The sequence below is a fragment of the Dipodomys ordii genome, unplaced genomic scaffold (assembly GCF_000151885.1).
Source record: "Dipodomys ordii isolate 6190 unplaced genomic scaffold, Dord_2.0 Scaffold104, whole genome shotgun sequence".
Lineage (NCBI taxonomy): Eukaryota > Metazoa > Chordata > Mammalia > Rodentia > Heteromyidae > Dipodomys > Dipodomys ordii.
Window position 1 is genome coordinate 4,628,595 of NW_012267320.1, and position 23,548 is coordinate 4,652,142.

The 23,548-nt window shown below is 37.0% G+C and overlaps 1 protein-coding gene across 4 annotated transcripts in view; it reads left to right on the forward strand.

The window, feature by feature from the left end:
* The window catches only part of Scaf4 (SR-related CTD-associated factor 4), a 56,322-nt gene that overhangs the window by 23,324 nt on the left and 9,450 nt on the right, over positions 1–23,548 (forward strand). Inside the window, exons 4-19 of one of the 4 annotated variants that reach the window (XM_013027516.1) lie at positions 348–509; positions 1,777–1,912; positions 2,351–2,490; positions 3,003–3,179; positions 5,895–6,130; positions 6,445–6,553; positions 7,740–7,907; positions 8,304–8,389; positions 9,028–9,218; positions 10,745–10,845; positions 11,243–11,356; positions 12,482–12,638; positions 14,071–14,228; positions 16,102–16,267; positions 16,357–16,443; positions 16,665–16,856. In XM_013027516.1, coding sequence (XP_012882970.1) covers positions 348–509; positions 1,777–1,912; positions 2,351–2,490; positions 3,003–3,179; positions 5,895–6,130; positions 6,445–6,553; positions 7,740–7,907; positions 8,304–8,389; positions 9,028–9,218; positions 10,745–10,845; positions 11,243–11,356; positions 12,482–12,638; positions 14,071–14,228; positions 16,102–16,267; positions 16,357–16,443; positions 16,665–16,856 — 2,380 coding nt within the window. The remainder of the gene's footprint in view (positions 1–347; positions 510–1,776; positions 1,913–2,350; positions 2,491–3,002; positions 3,180–5,894; positions 6,131–6,444; positions 6,554–7,739; positions 7,908–8,303; positions 8,390–9,027; positions 9,219–10,744; positions 10,846–11,242; positions 11,357–12,481; positions 12,639–14,070; positions 14,229–16,101; positions 16,268–16,356; positions 16,444–16,664; positions 16,857–23,548) is intronic. The other 3 variants (XM_013027518.1, XM_013027517.1, XM_013027520.1) reach the window with 3 other exon arrangements.

The following is a 23,548-nucleotide window of genomic DNA, read 5'->3' on the forward strand; positions in this document are numbered from 1 at the left end:
TTGATAAATTACCTCTTTATAATTTTGCAAGGTGAAAATTGTTGAATTGCTGTAGAGGGATAATCATCAAAGGGAATATTCATGAAAGTAGTTTAGAGAAGGGTTATGCCTATTCTGGAAGAAGGTAGAAGAATCAGAAAAGTGAAGTCTTAGGATTATGAAGTATCAAGTAATGGAAATATATATAGACTTGGGAATTTTGACAGCTTAGCCAGTTAGATAGCTGAACATTTGTGCAATTTCTGAAGTCAGTGACATTTACATAAGGTTATCTAAATATGAGATTAATAAGGGTTAAATTACAATTTTGGTTTATTTGTACTGAATTTACATCTTGTTCCTTGCAGTGTAAACCAGAATATAAGGTTCCAGGATTGTATGTAATTGATTCAATTGTGCGACAGTCTCGTCATCAGTTTGGAACTGATAAAGATGTTTTTGGGCCAAGATTTTCTAAAAATATAACTGCTACATTCCAATATTTATATCTTTGTCCATCTGAAGATAAGGTATTGTTAATAATTTTAAGGCTAAATTTATATTCATTAAATGTATGTTATTTGAAACTTACTGTATTACTGGATAAAATCTTGTAATTTATATGAGTTTGAAGGAGGTGTTTTATTACAGTGGTTATTTCATGTGTCTTTTTTGTCGGTCTTGGGGTTTGAACTCTGGGCCTGGGAACTGTCTCTGAGCTCTTCAGCTCAAGGTGAGTGCTCTACCTCTTGAGCCACAGCTCTACTTCTGGATTTCTGTTGGTTTATTGGAGATAAGAGTTTCACAGACTTTCCTGTCTGGGCTGGCTTTGAACTGTGATGGTCAGATCTCATCTTCCTGGGTAGCTAGGATTATAGGCATGAGCCATCGGCGCCCAGCTTATTTCTTGTTTTTTTTTAATGAATCCCTTAGGAAGGTTGTATTGTTGGTGCTTGCTTTGGCAGCATATTCACACACATATACACAAACTTGAAATGATACAGAGAAGATTAGTAGATTAGTCCTCATACAAGGGATGTTTCCCTGTTTAATATGATTAGTAGAATCTAAGAAAGGAGTTATAATTGTGGTGTGCAGAGAGAAATAAGTTGCTAATCAGATTAACAAGCCTAGCTATTCAGTTTAGGGAGATGAATACCTTCTAGAAATCTGCTGAGCAGCAACATGGTACCTCTAACAATTCAGTATTTTACATTTAAAATTTCTTCTTTGATTCATATACTTCTCTAGGGTAACCATTTTTTGATCGTTGATGGATTTTTCTTATAAACTACAGTGAAAACAAGAAATAAAATACTTCTGTTAGTTGCGTGCTGGTGGCTCATGCTTGTAAACCTTGCTACTCAGGAGGCTGAGGAGATATGAGGATCACGGTTTGAAGACAACCTGGGCATGAGACTCTTTATCTCCAGTTAAACACCGCAAAAACTAGAAGTGGACCTGTGGCTCTCAATTGGTAGAGTGCTAGCCTTGAGCAAAAAAGCTCAGGAACAGCACCCAGGCCCTGAGTTCCAGTCCCACATCACATATACACACGGACGCATGTACACATACATACATACATACATATATATATATACATACATATTTGTATATACACATAATTGTGTGTGTATACACATGCATACTTCTATAGATTGTTTCATACTCTAGAAAGGCTAATTATAGTAGTTTAACTGAGTAGTAATTCTGATGCACTTTGTTTATAAAACACTTTCTATGGAGATGTTGGATATAAATATTTCAGCAAATATTCATGTTTTTTACACATAACAGAGTAAAATAGTCCGTGTGCTAAATCTTTGGCAAAAAAATGGAGTGTTCAAAATTGAAATTATCCAGCCTCTCTTGGACATGGCAGCAGGAACCAGTAACGCAGCCCCAGTAGCAGAAAATGTTACCAATAATGAAGGTACAGTAGAGTGTAAACCTAGATAATCATGCTATTTTTCTCTGTGAAAGATTTCATGTCTATCTGTATTACTAAAGTTTTTTCATAAGAAGGAAACTTTATATCTTAGAAAATACAGCTTTCTTTTCTTGAATTTCTTTTTGTTTTGTTTGAGATCCTGGGCTCAAACTCAGTACCTGACACTTTTGCTCATTGGCTAGCAGTGCCCTACTGACCGAGCTATGCTTCCAGTCCCTCAATCAAATTCTTATTTCTAATGAAAATATGACGTTTTTATCCTTACTGTAGTATTAAGTTCAGTAACCACAATCTGTATATTACTATGTATTAAATTTGGTGCAATTTTATTTTAGCCATAAAACTTTAAGGGAGCTCAAAAAAGGAATAAACTTATTGACATTTTTCTTAAGCCCTACTGCTCTTTGCTTTTTATTTTAGGCTCACCTCCACTTACAGTAAAAGTTTCCTCTGAACCTCCACAAGCTACTCCAAACTCTATACCTGCTGTACCACAGTTGCCTAGTTCTGATGCTTTTGCTGCTGTGGCTCAACTTTTTCAGACAACTCAAGGCCAACAGGTAAGCTACCTACTCAAAGATCAAATAGTTTACAAGGTATGGTTTTGTTGCCAGTTCTTATTTCCCATTCCTTGTTCATAAATACATTGGAGGGAGAAATGTATGTACCTTTTAGCTTAAATAACTTCTTGTTCTTTAGGGATACAGTAAGGAAAATGATAAAATGAAAAACAAAGAAACAAACTTAATTGCCTAGTGTTATTGCTCAGAATTCTAGCATTTCTGATTGATAATTATTTTGATTGAATTTTTCTAGATTTCAAGAAAACTTAATGTTAACACAGTTAAAGATAACTGTTATCTTTTAGGTTGTCGGTATTGTTTTTTCAGTATAGATTTTTAAATTTAAGCAATTCACACTGTCTAATCTAGTCATTCACAGTTTTAACCATTAGCAAAGTTGTTTTTTCCAGCTAATGACTAATTTCATTATTCCTAATGTCTTAAGTTGTTTTGTTTTGTTCTATGATTATATTTTGTTGAGTCGTTTATTAGTTTTCCTATTCTTTAAGCTTCAGCAGATCCTTCAGACTTTTCAGCAACCACCAAAACCACAGTCTCCTGCTCTTGACAATGCTGTGATGGCTCAGGTTCAGGCTATCACAGCTCAGTTAAAGACAGCTCCTACACAACCACCTGAACAAAAAGCTGCTTTCCCCCCACCTGAACAAAAGACTGCATTTGACAAGGTATGCCTCTCACATTCCCTTCCTGTCTATCTTAACACTTCAGATGGTGGGGTTTACCCCTCCTGTAGCTTTTCTATTGTTCATTTTGTTGTTTGTGGTTTGACATGTTTTTTTTCTTTTTCAACATGAAGTCATTTTTTTCCTGGCTATAAATGTATGTATATTACAGAAATTTTTTGAGAATAGAGAAAAGTGAGCTGAAGAAAAATTCTTTATTAACTCCCCCATTGTATTTGGGTATTCCTGTCTTAATTGATTTGAATTGTGATTTCCTTAGTGTTGTACCTTAACTGGTCTGTCTACTATTTATTAATTTGCATCAGGCATAAAACAAGGAATTCTGTTATTTTAGATATATGGAATTTGACTAAAAGTCCATTTAAAAAATTGTTGTGTGTGTGTGTGTCTTGGTCATAGGGCTTGAACTCTGGGCCTGGGTACTGTCTCTGAGCTCGTCAGATCAAGTGAAGCTCTCTACCACTTGAGCCATAGCACCAACGGTTTTCTGGTGGTTTATTGGAGATAAGAGTGTCACAGACTTTCCTGCCCAGGCTGGCTTTGAATGGTGATCCTCAGATCTCAGTCTCCTGAGTAGCTAGGATTACAGTCATGAGCCAGCAGTGCCCAGCTTTAAAGTCCATTTTAACCTAGTCAATGGAAATTACCTACTTTAGCTTTTTCATAGATATTGAGTCTGCACAGAAGCACCAGAAGTTTATCTTTGATAAACTTCAGGGTTTTTTTTCCCAATTTCTTCAAGTCTTTTTAGAGTAATATGTATACACCACAAAATTTTAAAGAACATACCTTACATGTATTTAAACTACAGATTATATTTTGTGTCTGTCAGTGCTTAGACTTGATCTTAGAGCCTTGGCACTGTCCCTGAGCTTTTTTAAAGCCCACGGCTAGCATTGTACCATTTGAGCCACAGCTCCACTTGTGGCTTTTTGGTGGCTAATTGGAGATAAGAAGTCTCAGATTTTCCTTCCTCGATCCTCGGATCTCAGTCTCCTGATGAGCCAGGTATGAGCTACTGGTGCTTGGCAGGTTTATTTTTTATAAGAAAACGTAAGCCAGTTTTAATTTTGGTTCCTGTCACCTGCTATCCTGATGTTGAGTTAAATGTTAGTGTTTACCACTATAAAATAATGGTTATGTTATTGTTGCCATGATTGTTAAATAATCTGTTATGTGCAAAACAAGTCTGTATTCAGAAAATATTAACTAACAATTTATACTAAGGATTTCTATTATCTGGTCTAGAGTCAAAGAAACGCAGAATTAGCTGTTATCTCATAGCAACTTGGTTTTGTTCTATATACTGTGTTGTCCAGTGACAAGCTTTCCCTTGTACAAATAAGTAGAACCACAGTCACCAGACAAAATGCTACAGAAAAACATGTTAGAAAGTTGAGGCTGACATCCATAAACAGGATTACCACTGCAGTATGAAATAAGATTGCTTGTTGGTGGCCAAAGACAGTGCTTTGAAGAAAAAATGACCTGTGTCCACATGGTGGTTCTACCATTTACTCATTATATAGTCTTGGTTATATTTCTTAATCACTCTAGTTTCCTTATCAAAACAAAAAACCCTAGGTCAGGCGCTGGTGGCTCATGCCTGTAATCTTAGCTACTCGGGAGGCTGAGATCTGAGGATCACTGTTCAAAGCCAGCCCGAGCAGGAAAGTCCATGAGACTCTTATCTCCAATTAACCACCAGAAAACCTGAAGTGACTCTGTGACTCAAGTGGTAGAGTACTAGCCTTGAGTCAGAGAACTGAGGGTCAGTGCCCAGGCCCAAAATTCAAGCCCCAGAACCAACAACAACATTTTTTAAAAAATCTAGCTATTGAAGTTTTTTTGTGATGATGTATTTGTGATGATTTGTATAATCTGCAAAAGCACCGTATTTGATGTCCAGTATGTTACTTTCGTTTAGAATAAGTTTTGAAATTACTTTTCTATACAATGGAACATTGGAATATACTGATTTGTTTGTGTGTGTGTTTGTGTCAGTTGTGCCTGAACTCTGGGCGTGGGCTCTGTCCCTGAGCTCTTCAGCTTAAGGCTAGCTCTCTATCCCTTGAGCCACAGCGCCACGTCCAACTTTTTCTGCTTAATGTGGTGCTGAGGGATCAAACCCAGGACTGCCTCATGCATACAAGGGAAGGCAAGCGCTCTACCACTGAGCCACGATCCCAGCCCTGACTTTTGTATTTTAAAGAAAAGTTTTGGTTTTTAGAAAGAAGCTAATGAATGGGTAGCGAAATAACTTTGTTACACTGTCCTATGCCATTCCTTTTACTTTGCCATATATTCTTGGTTAATCTGCATATATACGTTTATAGTGATTGGGTAAGACTTGTAATACATTAATAACAGCTGTCAAAACATGTACAGCCCATTTTCATGTGAAAAGTTTTAGAAAAACATATACTGCTAAATTATAAAATAAGATTGAAAATGCTTAAAATGAAACAATATTACTGTAAAAGGAAAACAATAATAAATTGTATCTTTCAGAGTGGCATTTGTGTAAAAATTGTTTTATGTTTGAACCAAACTTCTCCAGAACACATGGGAACATGAGTTTGCACACAACAGCACGGTGGTTTATAGCTGGTAGCAAACATGTTTTGTTTCTGTAAAGTTTCTGTTCAGTGACTCAAAGTTAAATTCTAAAATGGAATATTGACATACCTATTCTAGAAGCTGCTTGACAGATTTGATTATGATGATGAGCCAGAAGCTGTAGAAGAATCAAAAAAAGAGGACACTGCTGCCGTCGCTCCTGTGGTTCCTGCGGTTGCAGCGCCCCCTGCACCTACCGTGACTGCACCTGCTGCTGCCGTGGCTGCTGCTGCTGCTGCTGTGGCTGCTGCCACTGCTCCTGCGCCTCCTTCAGCCATACCAGCTGCCACCTCTCCTCCTCCACAGGCACCATTGTGAGTTTCTTTTTAATTTCTCCACAAAGTTGGTAATAGTTATGAAGCATAATAATCGTAGGGACATTTAGCGGTCAAAGCAGCTTTAACGGAATCATTGAGGCTTTTGTCCTCAGGAGGGAGGGTACACTATCATATTTATAGTAAAAAGTGACTTTTATGTTGAAAGTAATACTGGACATGTAAATGAGTATATGGGTAAACAAAATTCAATAAAATGTTAGGACTTGTGAACAACATGATGTTTCTGTAATCTAAACATAGTTAAGGATTGTATATGCTTTTGAGTGAATAATATTATTCCCTGTTTTTAGTGGATTTCCTGCAGATGGCATGCAACAACCAGCATATGCACAACATCAAAATATGGAGCAGTTTCAAACTCGAATGATGGGAATGCAACAAGACCCAATGCACCATCAGGTACTAGAGTGTTTTTCTGTTTATTTTGTTGTTGTTATAAATGTACAGAGTGACATAAATAATGAGTGCAGTTTTTTTGGACAGTGTCACCCCTGCCTCCTCCTCTCCCAGTTTTTCCCTCTAATCCCCACCCACAAGTTGTATAGTTCATTTTAAACTTAATGTCCAGTAAGTACCAATGCTACATTTGTTCACACCTCACTTTCTGTGCCTTCCCTTACACTTCCAAGGCAGCTGAGTTTTAATAACATGGAATCTATCCCTATAGAATGTTCTGGGCTCTTCATAGACCTCTAATATGTAGTTTTATGGTTGGCCAAGTAGAACTACAACTCCAATAAAGGCTTTTGGAAAGCTAAACTATTTTGAGTTGTACTTTATTTTTATTGAAACAAGGCTGGTAAATGTAACATGCTCATATAATTTGGTTAAAATAGTGTAGAGACAATACTATTCCACCTAATCTGTCTTTTTTTTTTTTTCTGTTTATGATACCACTTAAATGAACCATTGGGGCTCAGTCAACATGTAAGAATATGGTTTGAAATATGTACCAAGTCTGGTACACACAATTCTCTCAGTTACTTGGGAAATAGTGATTAAGAGGATCATAATTTGAGGACAGCCCCAAAACTAGTGAACCCTATCTCAATTAACAAAGCCATCATGGTGTGATATACTTCTGTAGTCATCTTTGATAAATACAGGAAGTCAGAGGTAGGAGATTGTGGTCTTGAAGCCAGCAAGGGCTTGGAATTATGGCCTAAATGGGAGATCACCTGCCTAGCAAGCAAGAGGCCCAGAGTTCAAACCCCTATTCAACAACAACAAACCGGAAAGTTGCAAGAAATCATCTGTTACTAGTCCAGTTTTTAAGTTGATAGGGTGATAGTAATAATTTTCTTGGTGTAACATATAAGGTGATTTTATCAGCCTTCAACATATGAAGAAAATCGAGGACAATTATAGTAGGGCATACGTATAATCTTAGCTGTGTGAGAAAAGCTCTAAGTTTAAACCCCAGTATTGTTTCAAAGAGAAAAAAAATGGTTGATTGAAGAGTTTCATGGACTTTTCTTGCCTGGCTGGCTTTGAACAGCAATCCTCAGATCTCAGCCTCTTGAGTAGGATTATAGGCATGAGCCATTGGCGCCTGGCTTCATACACTTTCCTTTAAAAATTAAAGGTTCCACTCCCTCCAAATGGACAGATGCCAGGATTTGGACTTCTTCCTGCACCTCCGTTTCCTCCAATGGCTCCACCTGTGATTCCTCCTACACCACCAGTGCAACAGAGTTTCCAACCTTCTTTTCAGGCACAAAATGAACCACTTGCACAGAAGCCACATCCACAGGTAGAGTTTTCTTAGATTAATTCTCTTTTTGGCCACCTTAATTTATATGTGGATGGCTGCTTATTTACTTGCTGTCTTTATTCTTAAGAGAAATCTTAAGCTCATAATGTCTTATTTTACTCCAACTTTTTCACATGGGATGTGAATGTAATACATAATCTCATTCACATAATACTACTCCTAACTTCTATAAGGGCTAGCAAGAGTGTAGGATGCTTAACCATTGTCTAGTTGACTGTGTGGAAAGCATTTTTTCTACTCTTATAAACCATATAAAAAGGTGCTTTGTTTTTCCTCACTGATAGCCACTTATTATTAAATTAGTAACCCAAAAAGTAGTATTTTTAGGTTTTTACCTTTGTCTTTATGATTTCTCCCTTTCTTTTAATTTTTAAGGAAATGGAAGTTGAACAGCCTTGTATTCCAGAAGTCAAGCGACATATGCCTGATAATAGAAAGTCAAGATCTAGGTCAGCATCCAGGTAATTTGTAGAACATGTTTGCCAGCGGTATGTTTAAAGGCCATACAGCTTTTATCACCCAACACAAGTGGCTACAATCTTTTTTTTGACTTTATTCCTTTTTTTCTTTTGTCTGTGGTGAGGTTTCAACTCTGGGCCTGGGTGCTGTCCCTGAGCTCTACCACTTGAGCCACAGTGCCACTTCCAGTTTTCTGGTGGTTAATTGGAGATGAGAGTCTTTTAGACTTTCCTGCCCAGGCTGGCTTTGAACTGTGATCCTCAGACCTTAGCTTCCTGAGTAGCTAGGATTACAAGAGTGAGCCACCGGTGCCAGGCTTCAGACTTTTTAATTCTTTTAGAAAAAAACTTTCTGATATAATTTTCACTATTAAAATTAGCTTCTTAATACTAAAAATACACAATATTTTATAGGCTAGAGGTATAATAAAGATAAGTGTATGTTTATAAACTGGCAGCCTTGTTGCATGTTTTCTAATTTCAGACATGTTAAAAATCTTCTAAATAAATTTACTACTGCTGGATTTCTTAAATTTTCAAACATTGAATTACCTAGTTGTGTATTTTCAGCTAAATATGTGCATATATTTCTATTATTTTTCTTCATGTGCTATCATTGTCTTTCCTAATAAAAATATTAGGTCACCAAAAAGGAGGCGATCGAGATCTAGTTCTAGAACTCGGAGGTCTCGGCACCGACGGTCTCGATCTCGGTCCAGGGATAGACGCCGACATTCTCCTCGCTCTCGATCCCAAGAAAGACGGGATAGAGAAAAAGAGAGAGAACGTCGACAAAAAGGTCTTCCTCATATCAAATCAGAAACTGCAAGTGGTAAACAACTTTTATATTCAAACTTCCTTTATTTATTTATTTATTTTATGTTACAGGTTCAAAGTGTTTTGGGTCCAGTAACAAAGCTATAAGAGAAATGCTATGACTATATTTGAGTTTTATTTAAATAGTGTTTTTGTTTTTTGTTTTTTTGTCAGTCGTGGGGCTTGAACTCTGGGCCTGGGCGTTGTCCCTCAGCTCTTCAACTCAAGGCGAGCGCTCTACCACTTGAGCTACAGCGCCACTTCCTTAAATAGTGTTTTCTCATAGTTATGTTTATTCCTAAAGTATACTTTTCTCTCTTATAAAGATTGAACAGTTTATGCCAGATGTGATGACTCATACCTGTAGTCCTAGTCATATGGGAGATTGAGATTGGGAGGATTAAAGGCATGGTCAATTTAAGCAGAAAAAGTTCATGAGACTTCCCTCTCAACTGTTAAATAGCTGATTGTGGACTGGTAGCTGTGGCTGACACCTGTAATCCTAGTAACTCAGCCTGGGCAGGAAAGTCCATGAGATTCTTATCTCCTGTTAAGCACTGATAAGGCCCTGAGTTCAAGCCCTAGGACTGAAACCAAAACAACAAACAAAAAACTGTATGTGATGGTACACATCTGTCATAAACTGGAGGTTTTTCCAGCCAGTTTAAGCACATAAGACCTTATTCAACAAACAGCAAAAAGCAAAAAGAGCTGTACCCATTTTCAGAATATTTAACTTGCATTCCTCAGCACCACATAAGCAGAAAAAGATGGAAGCGGTGCTGTGGCTCGAGTGGTAAAGCGCTAGCCTTGAGCTGAGAGCTCAGGGACAGCACCTAGGCCCAGAGTTCAGGCCTTGTGACCAAAAAACAAACAAATAAATAAAGAACAGGGACAGTGCCCAAAACCTGAGTTCAAACCCCAGGACGGGCAAAAAAAAAAAGTTAAAAAAAAAAAAGAATATTTAACTTGCATTATCTCCTGAATTTCATGTATCGTAGCCTCCTGAGTAGCTAGGATTATAGGCATGAGCCACTGGTGCCCAGCTCATTATATGTATTTAGACTATGTATATAGTAAGATATATTAGGCATATTATTGATGAAAATAAATATTTTAATTTATGAGTTGATGATGCTCAGTGTTAGAGTGCTTTCCTGGCATGTGTAAAGATATGGGTTGGACTGTCAACAGCACAAGGGCAAAAAATGGTTTTTGTAATGGTTGAGGCATATGTACAACTTTTAATTCTCTATAAAATTTTTTACTTCTGCATCATAAAACTATGGCCTTGGTAAACAACACTGAATTAGTTGATTAGTAATCAAGAGACTTGGGTTGTATTTCGTAGTTCTACAGTTCACTGGCAGGGTGATTGTGGGCTTTATTGCTTCTCTGGATGGATTTTTCATAGCCGATAATAGCTATAGGTTTATCTAGTTCACAACCAGTTTTTCCAGCTCTTACATATGCCCTTATAGAAGATTCAATTCTGTTTGTTGTCAAATGTGAATATTTTTATGATTGTAATTTTATTTTAAGTTTGTAGTACTACACTCTGGGTGGGACAACTAGACAAAAGGACTACTCAGCAGGATGTTGCCAGTCTCTTGGAAGAGTTTGGTCCAATTGAATCAATTAATGTGAGTGTTTATTCAATTTAATGACAGTGAACAGATGTGACTGCCATTTTATGAAAAATAAAGAATTGAGATGTGACCTAAAAATTGCACAAGTTTATAGAACGTGTGGTTCCCTGTTAATTTGTTCTCAATATTTAGCATTCACTGCATTTTTAGATAGCCAAGGTTAAAACCTTTTTCTAGGAAAGACTTTAAAACACTTATCAGGACTCCATTGAGACCACACTTGGAACAAATGCCCTTAGATGAAAAAGTCATTTAAATTGTCCACTTTGAACAATTGAATTTAGTTTATAGATGACTGACTTTAGGGCTAGAACATAGGGCTGTTTACTTAACACTGTTATCTTTTTTTTTTTATTGTCATCTTTTGTAATGCTGAAATGTTTTGGAGCAGATGATTCCTCCCAGGGGTTGTGCCTATATTGTTATGGTTCATAGGCAAGATGCCTATCGTGCCCTTCAGAAACTGAGCCGCGGAAACTATAAAGTGAACCAAAAATCCATAAAGGTACAGTTTTCTAATTAATTTCTTTAAATTTTAATATGGAACTATGTGGCTTTTTAAAAATTGTCATTTGGGGCTTAGATGAAACTTGCGGGTGTACTTACCACCTCCTAGAAAAAGTAATCCCACTATTTGACACAAAATTAAAATGCTAAGTCCATATTAGGTTGTTTTTATTTTTTTAAAACCTATTTCATTTTCAATCTCACTAGAATTTACAATGAAAAAAGTCACTCAATTGGGCTGGGAAGTTGGCTCAGTGGTAGAGCGCTTGCCTTGCACAACTGAGGCCCTGGGTTCAATTCCTTAGCACCACATAAGCAAAAAGCCGGAAGTGGCACTGTGGCTCAATGGTAGAGTGCTAGCCTTGAGCTGAAGAGCTTAGGGACAGCACTCAGGCCCAGAGTTCAGACCCCACGACCGGACCCAAAGAAAAAAAAAGAAAAAAGTCACTGAAGAGAGAGAAAATTATAGGTACATTTGCATTTATCCTGTGATGAACCAAAGTAAAGAATTTCTTCTAACACCTATTGTACCCTTCAATTGTACTGCAAAAAAATTTTGTCTGATGTTAAATAATTACTAGGTTCTTAGAGATTTTGAAAATAGGTGTCCACCCAGCACCTGAGGCTGAACAGGGCACTTGCTCTCCCTAGCTTTTTTTCCTTTAAGTTGTATGCTGACTGCTGAGCAGTGGGAACGTGATAAAGAACAGATGCTAGTATATGGTAGTTTTTGTTTTTCATTGTTCATTTTGGCCAATCCTGAGGCTTGAACTCAGGGCCTGGGCACTGTCCCTGTTTTGTCCAAGACTAGTGTTCCTGCCACTTCTGGTTTTTGGGTGCTTAATTGGAGATACAAATCTCATGGACTTTGTTTCCTGAGTTGGCTTTTAACTTTGATCCTCAAATCTCATCCTCCTGAGTAGCTAGAATTGCAGGCCACCAGTGTGCAGCTAGGGTAGCTATATATTATTATGAAAAACTCTTGAATAAGATCTAGGACATCAAACCCAAATTGTTCCCTTGCTGTCCAGGTTCAGATGAGATTTTCAGGAAATGGTGAATTTTTAAGATCTATGACCTTTGGTTTTCCTTTCTTTCCACGATTTCACCTATGGTGAAATAGATTGCCTGGGCCTTAAACAAAGGAATAAAGGCAGATTATAAACAGTATTGGGATGTAGAACTTGGTGTTACTTATATTCCATGGGATAAAGTCAAACCTGAAGAACTGGAAAGTTTTTGTGAAGGAGGAATGTTGGACAGTGATACCCTCAACCCAGGTAAAGCAGTGTTTAATTTCCCTTATATTTTATTTATTTTCTTGGTGTAGTTTACATGACAAATAAAATGTCTGTTTTTTTTTTGTTTTACATTAAAAACGTTGGAAAAAAGTACCCTCTTAAGGGTATCAATCACTGTTGTAAACAGGAGGACACTGTAGCAGATAAGACAGACATACATGTCTAGTGGTAGTAATACAAAGATACGTGAAATAATTACAGAATTATGTAGATCTTAAGTAGAGTTTTTCATTTTCAAATAGATGAGTATCCCTAATCCCTAAATTAATAGCATTCAAAAATCTCAAGTTTTTGGGAGAAAAAAATTCATCTTTCAGTGTCAAAATTTTGAGGCTTTGAAGAATTTCAGATTTTAAAGATACTCTACAAGTAAATTCTGTACAAATAAAAGTTAAAATTCAAAAGCATTTTGGAGAAAGAATTTAGTCAGCCTTGTATTATATTTTAACCAGTGCTGCTTCATAATAATTTCTTTGGGGACTGGGAAGGTAGGTGAGTCATTGGTAGAGCATGCATGAGGCCCTGGGTTTGATTCCTCAGAACCACATAAACAGAAAAGGCCAGAAGTGGCTGTGGCTCAAGTGGTAGAGGACTAACCTTGAGCTGAAGAGCTGAGGGACAGTGCCTAGGCCCAGAGTTCAAGCCTACAACTGACAAAATATAAGACCAGAAGGTTTGGTTATTTCTGGGTGTGAATTATTACTATGAATTTTAGGTTGATGGTGATATCATTTGACAACAAAACAAGGAGAGAAGCATTAGAATAGCATAGAATGAACTTTTAAAGATAGTTTGAGGAGGTAATGCTGTACTAGTTCCACATCCTACTTCCTTCCATGATGCAAGATACCTTTCATTTAAAGGCATATGGACCTCCTATGTTGTAGGCACTTGAGACTGTAGGCCAGACAGTGAAATCCTGGTCCTATAGAGGGTTTCTTGACAAGTCTGAGGAGTGGAGGAATCTCCGATATATAGAGTGGAAAGCAAATTTTGACTTTCAGTTGACTAGAAGTATGGACATAGAAGAACAAGTTATTTTTTAGAAGTATGGAAAGTTAGTTAACATATGTTTAAGAATGCAGACTATAGAAGTGTCTCAGTCTAATACATCTTTCCCATTTAGTAGGAATACAACTTGAGGCTTGTTATCTTTGATCTCCAAATTTGTAAAATGAGAATAATTTCTACCTAACAAGCGGTAATGAGAAATAAGTCAGTGTACATAAAGTTTAAGACACTGCTGAGCCAATTTTAAGCACCTTCACATATTGTTATTAGCTAATTGCAATTATAAGACTAATACAAGAATTTCTTTGGTAATCAGTCTGCTGCTTTTTTGTAGCATTTTTCATTTGTAGAAACTAAAAATGGTAATAAACATGTTGTTACATTTCTTTAACTCTTATAGATTGGAAAGGAATCCCCAAGAAGCCTGAGAATGAAGTGGCTCAAAATGGAGGAGCAGAAACCTCACACACAGAGCCAGTGTCCCCGATACCTAAGCCTTTACCTGTGCCTGTCCCTCCTATTCCTGTTCCTGCACCTATAACAGTGCCACCTCCACAGGTGAGAACACAGGCGGGGCATTACTGACATAAAATTCACATGTCTGAAAGAACCCTGTTTAAATATTACTATCATCATATCTAGATTCATAATAGAAAAAGGAGTACATAAATGTATATAATGCTTTTTATAGTTCTGTACATTATCTATGTTGCTTGTGAATATACTGTGACTTTTTTTCGTAAACGTTACTAAAACAAGATTATTAAGCGATACCATTATTTTATTTTTTTGAGACAAGGCCTTCCAGGCCACCCTGGAAGTTCTACTTTCTTGGCTTTTCAAATGCTGGGATTATAGGTTTGCACTACTGTACTTACCCATGGCCTTTTTTTTAATGAATAATTGAAAGCAATATAATAAATGGAATATAATTCAGTGTTTGAAGTATATTTCTAGTCTTCATTGTCTAGTCAAACTAGTTTATTTCAAACTAAGGGATACAGAGTAGTAAAATTAAGTTTGATCCCAGCTCCACTGTTTTTACTCAGCCTTGTGGCATTGGACAAGTTTTGGGCTTCATTTTACTATCTAGAATACACAAATTCTCTGTCATAGCCTTGGCTATAGTGTTCTTCCTATGCTATTCTAAGGATTCAGTGAGGTGTAATATGTATTGAGTACAGCCTAAGAGTGAAGTAATGAAAAATAAAGCCTTTTTGATGAAATTTAGAAATATTTAACCTATGTTAACCTATGTACTATGGCAAAAGTAGGCTATCTATGCATTTGATTTTCTTATTCTAAGGGGAAAATTACATGTTATGTATTTATGTGTAATTTTGTTATTTTTGTCAGTGGTGGGGCTTGAACTCTGGGCCTGGGTGCTGTGTCTTAGCTCTTCAGCTCAAGGGGAGCTTTCTACCACTTGAGCCACAGTGCCACTTCTGGTTTTCTGGTGGAATTGGAGATAAGATTCTCACAGCCTTTCCTGCCCGCTCTGGCAGGATCAGATCCGCAGATCTTAGCCTCCTGAGTAGCTAGAAGTACATAAGCCATCAGCACTTGGCGATTTAGGTATAATTTTTTTTAATTTTGTTTGTTACAAATAAACTCCCCATATTGACTTATCTATATTGGGACTCACTTAAAGGAAACTGATCTGTTCTAATTGATTTTATTTACTTTTTTGTTCCATTCCTGGACTTAAACTTGGGGCCTGTGTGCTATCTTAGCTCTTTGTGCTCAAGACTAGCACTCTACCACTTGAGTCACAGCTTCACTTCTGGCATTTTTCGGTAGTTAATTGGAGACTACAGAGTCTCACAGACTTTCTTGCCAGAGCTGGCTTCAAACCATGATGCTCAGATCTCAGCCTCCTAAGTAGCTAGGCATGAACCATGAGGTCCCATATGATTTTTTGGGGGGGGTTCCGGTCGTGGGGCCTGAACTCTGGGCCTGGGCGCTGTCCCTCAGCTCTTCAGCTCAAGGCTAGCGCTCTACACAGCGCCACTTCCTGTTTTTTACTTTTTCCTTATGTGGTGCTGAGGATTGAACTCAGGGCCTCAGGCATGCAAGGCAAGCGCTCTACCACTGAGCCACCTTCCCAGCCCATGATTTTATTTTTTAATAGTAGCACACGTTCATTGGGTTTTAATAAGGGCCAGACTCTAGAATTTAGTATATAAGTGAGGTTGAAACCTTTTCAGTTTAGAGAGTTAGATGGCTTGTGCCCTGATACAGCTAGCCAAGAAGACAGCACAGGAAATTTGACCACAGGATATATGAGCTCAGGCATGGCACATGTTGCCAAATAGCTCTTCTTAGGGTTGTATTTTCCAGAATTCTGTGGCTGGTGAAATTTTCTCACGTATGCAGGGTGCATAATGTTGGCGAAGGGTAGATGAACACTTTCATTTTTCTTTTTTTCCAGGTCCCGCCCCATCAGGCAGGTCCTCCAGTAGTTGGAGCTCTGCAACCACCCACTTTCACGCCTCCCATGGGAATTCCTCCTCCAGGTTTTGGTCCTGGTGTTCCTCCTCCTCCACCACCACCTCCCTTTTTGCGTCCGGGATTTAATCCAATGCATTTACCGCCAGGTATAGCTAATTTGTTTGAAAAGAAATCCTTTTTGAACCTGAAATTAAGTGATGCAGTAAATGTTAACTTTTTTTTTTTTTTTTTTTAGGTTTTCTTCCTCCTGGACCCCCACCTCCTATAACTCCACCAGTATCCATTCCTCCTCCTCACACTCCACCAATAAGCATCCCAAACTGTAAGCATGTTTCCCTTGTGTTCACGAGACATCTTAGAACTGGGGGTAGGAGGGAAAGTAAACCAGTATTAGGGTCTTGCAGAAAAATTTTGGCTGGGGAAATTATTGTTCAGCTTCACAAATTGATGTAATTACATTCCTTACCTACTATCGCTGGTATAATTGAAGACACTACAAAATAATTATTCAGCTTCACATGTTGATGTAATTATATTCCTTAGCTACTATCGCTGGTATAAATGAAGACACTACAAAAGACTTATCTATTGGAAATCCCATTCCAACAGTGGTGTCTGGGGCTAGAGGAAACGCTGAGTCTGGTGACAGTGTGAAAATGTATGGCTCTGCTGTGCCACCTGCTGCACCCACGAATCTGCCCACCCCTCCTGTAACCCAGCCTGTTTCACTTCTTGGTAAGTTAAAAAAATTTTTTATTAATTTCCCTGACCCCAGGTTAGGTTTTTAAAAAATAACATGAATTTTGGTAAAACTATCTCAAAAGCTGTTTTTCTTTGAGAAAGATTTTACACTTGGTCTTTACCAGGAGATTTCAGAGGTAAAGTCATGCTTATTTGTCTTGAATAAAAGTTTGCTATTTATACATCTTAGTTGGATATAATATAATTAATCTCTAGGCAAAGGAGTTAAAAAAAACTGCATAGTTAACATAACCTGACACTTGCAGCTTTAGAAAAGATAGTTCTTTGATTGACAACAATTCTTTGGACCTGTTTTTATCCATCTGAAACCCTTAAGCTTTGGTAGCATTTTTTTTTAATAGGCTAGAAAATACAATATCTTTAATAATTTGCAATAAAGTGCCTTTGTTTTCTGAGTGACAGTTGTACAGCTGAGGATCAACTTCCCCACTGACTCCTCAGTTTTCTCCTGTATAAGTGAGTTATCTGTTAAGTTTTTTTACCACAACCTTACTGTTTTGAGAAAGATATGATCTGGACTCTACATCTTTACTAGGGCTTACCTTGGCTTGCTTAAATTCTAAAAATGCATCACATACTTGTTACACAGTAGACCATCTTTTAAATTAATTGTTATACTTGACGCAGTATTACCAAATGTAGTTATTTGATTCTACTAATGGAAAGTTAATACTTCTAGCACAAGCCCATGATAGTTTTGAGAGATACATATATGTTTATATTTGCTTTCATAATCTTAGATTGTTTTAGGAAAGAATACTTTGATGACCTGTAAGACAATAGGTTTGTTGGGGTTGTTGATTTGTGATAGAGGACTTTAACTTCACACTTATACCTTTCAATATTTAAATTTTTATTTTGTGTATGTGCCATATTTATGATTTTCTTAAAGACTGTTTTTAAGTAACTGTTTTCTGCTTTTAAATAACTGTGTTCTGCCCTCTCCAAGCCTCAGCTTAGCCCCACTTAGTAGACTGATTTTTTACTTCCCTTAGTTACATGGGTTAGGGAACATAGTAGAAGAGAATTTGGGGCTCAAATTTATCACAAGTAACTTAGCAGTAGTTAAAATGGAAAATGGGTTGCTATATAATGGAATCATAGAAAAGTAGGGTCTAAGGAACCCCCAAACACTTTTGAATTTCAATTTTTTAAAGCTTTATTCCTGATAGTTGTACAGTAGAATTTTCTGATCAGTTTCTTTCATTCTCTTTCTATCCACACATGCCGCCGGTTATAAATACATTTTTAATTGAACAGGGTCCATGAATAGGCCACTTGAGATTTACTGACAAAATTATGTACGTTTGTGCTTTTCTCTGGGTTTAGTAAATTGAATGGCTGGGAAGTTTTCATGATCTACAAGTATTTAAGAGCCACTGATTTCAGATAGCCTTGGTTCAATTAAGTACCTCTCTCTGATTTAACAATAGACCTAAAGACCTTGTACCTTTACTTCTTAGTACTGCTGAAATTTGAAACAAAGTCAGACTTCAAATATCGATATGTTTGATTTAGTAAGCTCCCCATTGCTAGAGGAATAAACTGAATCTTTTTTCACATTTCTTATTACCTGAAATATTTTGCTGGGTGTACATCTTTTCCTCAGTAGGTGGGAAGGTCCATGAGAGAAAGGTCATGTATTTCATGAGTTGATATTTTCATTTTTGCTGATTCTTTATCTAACTTTTAAAACAAAATACATAAACTGATGGTTATTTCAAATCCTGAAAATTTTAAATTGGGAATAAGATAAAAATGAAGCTATATTGGGGCTGGGAAGGTGGCTCAGTGGTAGAGTGCTTGCCTTCATGCATGAAGCCCTGGGTTTGATTCCTCAGCACCACATAAGCAAAAAGAAAAATAGCCAGAAGTGGCGCTGTGGCTCAAGTGGTAGAGCGCTAGCCTTGAGCTGAAGAGCTGAGGGACAGCGCCCAGGCCCAGAGTTCAGGCCCCACGACTGTACCCCTCCCAAAAAAAATGAAGCTGTATTATTATATTTTAAATTAAAACACCAGTTTTGTTTTAATTATCAGAATGGTAGTCTTCTGTACCTTCAGTCTTGAAACAAGCTGGACATAGTGTAGTAGCACATGCAGTTAGAAAGTTAAGGCAGGAGAAGCTCTAGCTGGAGTGCAGCCTGAACTACCTGAGTACCTGCCTTAAACCACAAAAGAAATCCTGAAAAGAATAAAACAAAAATTCTACCTGTAAGAGAAAAGCATAATATGAAAATGTACTTCCTCTGATTTTTAATTGTAGTAAAACAAGGTCTTTAGAGAAGGGACAAATACTCCACTAGACATTATTCATACTGGCTTTGATATCAGTGTTTCTTCATGTAATTACCATTTCAGTCCTTTTTGCCCACTAGCTGCTGTCTTCTCACGGTCATCTGTCAAAAGATGTGTAAAAGGTTTGAAATCCTTCCAGTATCACAATTCCAGAAGGTGAGCTTTGCTCACAGTGTACACCTGCAGTGGACTAGGGGCTCCCATTTCAAAATGAGATTTTAAATTTTATTTTACTTCTTTTTTTTTTTTTTTCCCCCCCAGTCCTGGGGCTTCTCAGGGACTGAGCTCTGTCCTTGTGTTTTTTCTTTTCTTTTCTTTTATTGTTGTTGTTGTGGCTCTTGAGCCACAATTCCACTTCTGCTTTTTGGGGATTAGGAGAGAGAAGGGTCTCTTGGACTTTCCCTCCCAGACTGGCTGCAAATCTTGCCTCCTGAGTACCTAGGATTACAGATGTGAGCCACTAGCACCTGGCTGACTTTTTTTTTTTTCAATGTGTAAGCAAATAAGGAGAATTTGTTCAAAAGACTATTCACAATTTTATCATTTTAATAAAGGAACCTAGTTATCTCAGTGCTGTATTGCAGTGCTAAAGGATCAGTAATTCGGTGGAGGCTGATATTATTCAAGCATGGAATGCTTGGGAATAAGATGCTTATACTTTTCCTCTTAGTGCTGAAGTGTTTTCTTTAAATTAATAAAAGGAAGTGTTGCTTAGAAGTTGATGTGAACTCTCCTTTCCTCATCTTAAAGGGGAATGAAAGTGACCCTGACACACCAGCATGTCACAATAATTCAGTGGACTAACACAAAATACCTGCCCAAAGGGTAGGCATTTAGTCAACAGTGGGTTCTATTACAGGTAAGAAATGTCATGTAATACTTAAGGCACTTAGAGGAGAATATGCTTGTCAATTCCAAAGTGATGTTATTGTTGCTGTGATTCATTTTAAACTTACTTATTGGCAGATAAGGAGCACATGTTTTAGGGGAAAAAATGTATCTTGACATAGTCGCCTCAGATATTTTCAGACTAGATTAGACCAGATACTAAATTCCATCATTTGGCTTAGGTGTGCAGTCAAAGTCAATACCTAAGCTCTTTCCACTAATAATATTTAATTTGTTAAACTGGAAAGCAAATTTGTCACTGAGACTTAGAACTAAGTTCTTGGGTCATAATTTTTAAGTATCAGGGCTGAACAGCAGGTTGCCTGAGTGCAATGGGAAGAGGCAGTAGGGTGCCTTAATTAAGGATGATTCAGTTTAATAGTTTGTTGTATCTGATTTAAATGTGGGTGTCAGCTTGGAGATGACTACCTATTTCTGGAACTAGGCTCAGATAGCCTCCAATACTGATTTGGAAGGAACTAAGTTTCTATCTTTTAGAGATTTCTATTCTTGTAGTAATACTGGTCATCTGAAAGTAAAATTACTAGGTATACCATAGTTCATTATAATTTGATTTTAAAGAAATACATATTTATGACTTCATGGGCCAAAGTAGCTAGAGAAGTTGCAGTTTCATAAAAGCTAAAGATAACATTCTATGATTGTTAGTCATCTAAAAAAGGTTTATTAAAGATGGTTAGTGATTCAGCTCATCTCTTGCCTGTATAAGCATTTGTGTTTATTTTTCAAAAATTTGTATAATATGTATTTTTAATATAATGTACAGCTTTTTTAAATTAAACATTCATTGTAAATGTGAAGTTTGGGTTACTTTGGTGTTCCAAACAATAAAGAAATACACAAAAAATGTTTGTTTGTGTTACCTATCTCTGCTGTGTCACCAGGATATCCAAAATATATTTCAAACAAAAATTCTTCTAGGTTAATTAAATTTTTTTGTTTTGTGGTAACTAAAAACCTCTTCCTAACAAATTTATTCCTTACTAAGATGGAGATCCCACACACACACACCCATTTTTGTCACACTGCTACAGATGATGGTGAAGTACATAAATAAGTTGTGAATATTTGTTCCTGGGTGCCAGTGGCACATACTTCTAATACTAGTTGTTCAAGAGGCAGAGACTTTCAGCCTGGGCAGGAAAGTCTGAAACTACATTTTCAGTTAACCAGCACAATGCCAGACTGGAGGCATGACTAAAGTGGTAAACTTCCAGCTGTGAGCAAAATAGCTGAGCAAGTGCAGAGTCCTAAGTTCAAACAATATTACTGGCTTGCAAAAGAATTGAGTATTTCTAAGATTACTTTTTACTAGCAGGTAGTTTTATTACCAGAAATTTTAAAGCAAATTGGTGGCCTAGTCTGACTTGTAGACAGCAGTATGATGTGTTTCAGTGCCTTTCTAGCCTCCATGGGTATTTGAGTTGATGATCACAAACTAGACATTGAGAAATTGTGGTGACAAAATTAGCTTTAGAGTTTAAATAGTCAAAGGTATGTGTGCACTTTATAAGTTAGGATTTCTAAAACTGCCTACAAGGTCATTAATTTCACTGGCAATTTTAGTAATTGCTTTAAAATAGGTATCTGATTTATGGTAATATCACTTAGCAATATGCTTCTCTGCCTAGTGTCTGAATAGAATGTTTGGATTTCTTTATAGCAAGTAACGTTAAACTTAAAGTAGACATTAAAGCTAACTTGTTAACTATCTAACTAAATACTACTAGACTAACATGAAGGAATGCCTGAAGAAAATTTTAGAGAATTTTTACAATATATGAGTACTAATATCTCATTAAAAAAATAATGTTCACATCTCAATATATTTTACATGGATTATTACTATGTATGGTTACATTAAATTATATGCTTGAGGGATATGCCAGATGTTTGGTTTGGTACCAAGAAGGGTTAATGATTTTACCATATAAAAGTATTCTTTGAGCCCGGCGCTGGTGGCTCACACCTGTAATCCTAGCTACTCAGGAGGCTGAGATCTGGGGATCGAGATTCAAAGCCAGCCTGGGCAAGAAAGTCCATGAAAGTCTTTATCTCCAATAAACCACCAGAAAACCGGAAGTGGCACTGTAGCTCAAGTGGTAGAGCCCTAGCTTTGAGCTGAAGAGCTAAGGGACAACACCCAGGCCCAGAATTCAAGCCCCACGACTGACAAAAAAAAAGTATTGAGCTGGGCACCAGGGGCTCACACCTGTAATCCTAGCTAATCAGGAAGCTGAGCTATGAAGATTGTGGTTTAAAGCCAATCCTGGCAGGAAAGTCTGTGAGACTCTTATTTCCAGTTGATTACCAAAAAGGATAGAAGTAGAGCTGTTGCTCAGAAGGTAGCAGGCTAGCCTTGAGGTCCTGAGGTCATGCCCGAGGACCAGCACCAAGAAAAAAAAGTGTTCTTTGAAAGCTTTAAAAATGCTTAAGTTGGTAATCTTCAAATCAAATTGTGGTATGTTTTCTCTTGTTCCACATTAGAGAAGTAGTTCTTTGCATTTGTGCCTTCAGCTGAGTAAGCAGTAGATAGAATGGGTCATTCAAAATAATGATGAATCCACAACAGATATTGCCTTGGATATAAATATATATATGGGCCCACTGTATCATCTCAGAAGATGAAGCACTTCAAGCAAATATTGGAGAAATGGTCTTCTGCAAAATCTCTAAAGAGGGTTATTACATTATTTCTCTGTCCCTCTGGCCTATCACTTTTTAGCTGCTGTGAACACAGCCTGAAGAGTGTCTTTAAATTTCAGTCTTTGAGAAAGGTTAGAGGGCAGCAATTAGACCAAGTAAATTGGTTTTGGTACACAGATATTGCTGTGAAGAATTTCAGGTAAGATATATTTGTCTACAGGTAACTAACTACATTCATAGAGATTACCTGTATATTTCAAACTTAGTAATAGTGAGATTAACTGAGTTATATACTTTGTCAAATGTTACTAAAATACTTAGCAATTAATGTAAAAACTGAAAGTCTAAAAAGCAAAGGAACTACAGGGAAATTACAAAGCCTATTCATCTATTATTTGCAAAAAAAATCATTAAAATAGCAGTCTTGATTATACTTAAAATTATTTTCTGTTATAAAACAGTGCCACGGTATAGATGAGGTATCTCATATATTAACTTGGTTCGTCTAAGATGTTATGCCTAGTATACTTATATTAAGGACGATTTTACTTTTTTGTATAATGCAATTGGAGTGAAATACGTTTTTTTCTGATGCTTGAAAATTGGTTTCCTTTCATTCTCACCAGCTCTCAAAACACAGTGTCTACTTATAAGAATCACTGGGAGTATTTTCAAAATAGATTGGGGTGGATCTAGGGGACACACACACACTCAATTATTATTTCCATTTTCTTTGACAATCTGAAATTGAAAATGGAAACTACCTTTTAGCCGGGTACCAGTAGTCAGTGGGTAGAGCTCAGATGGATCCGTGGA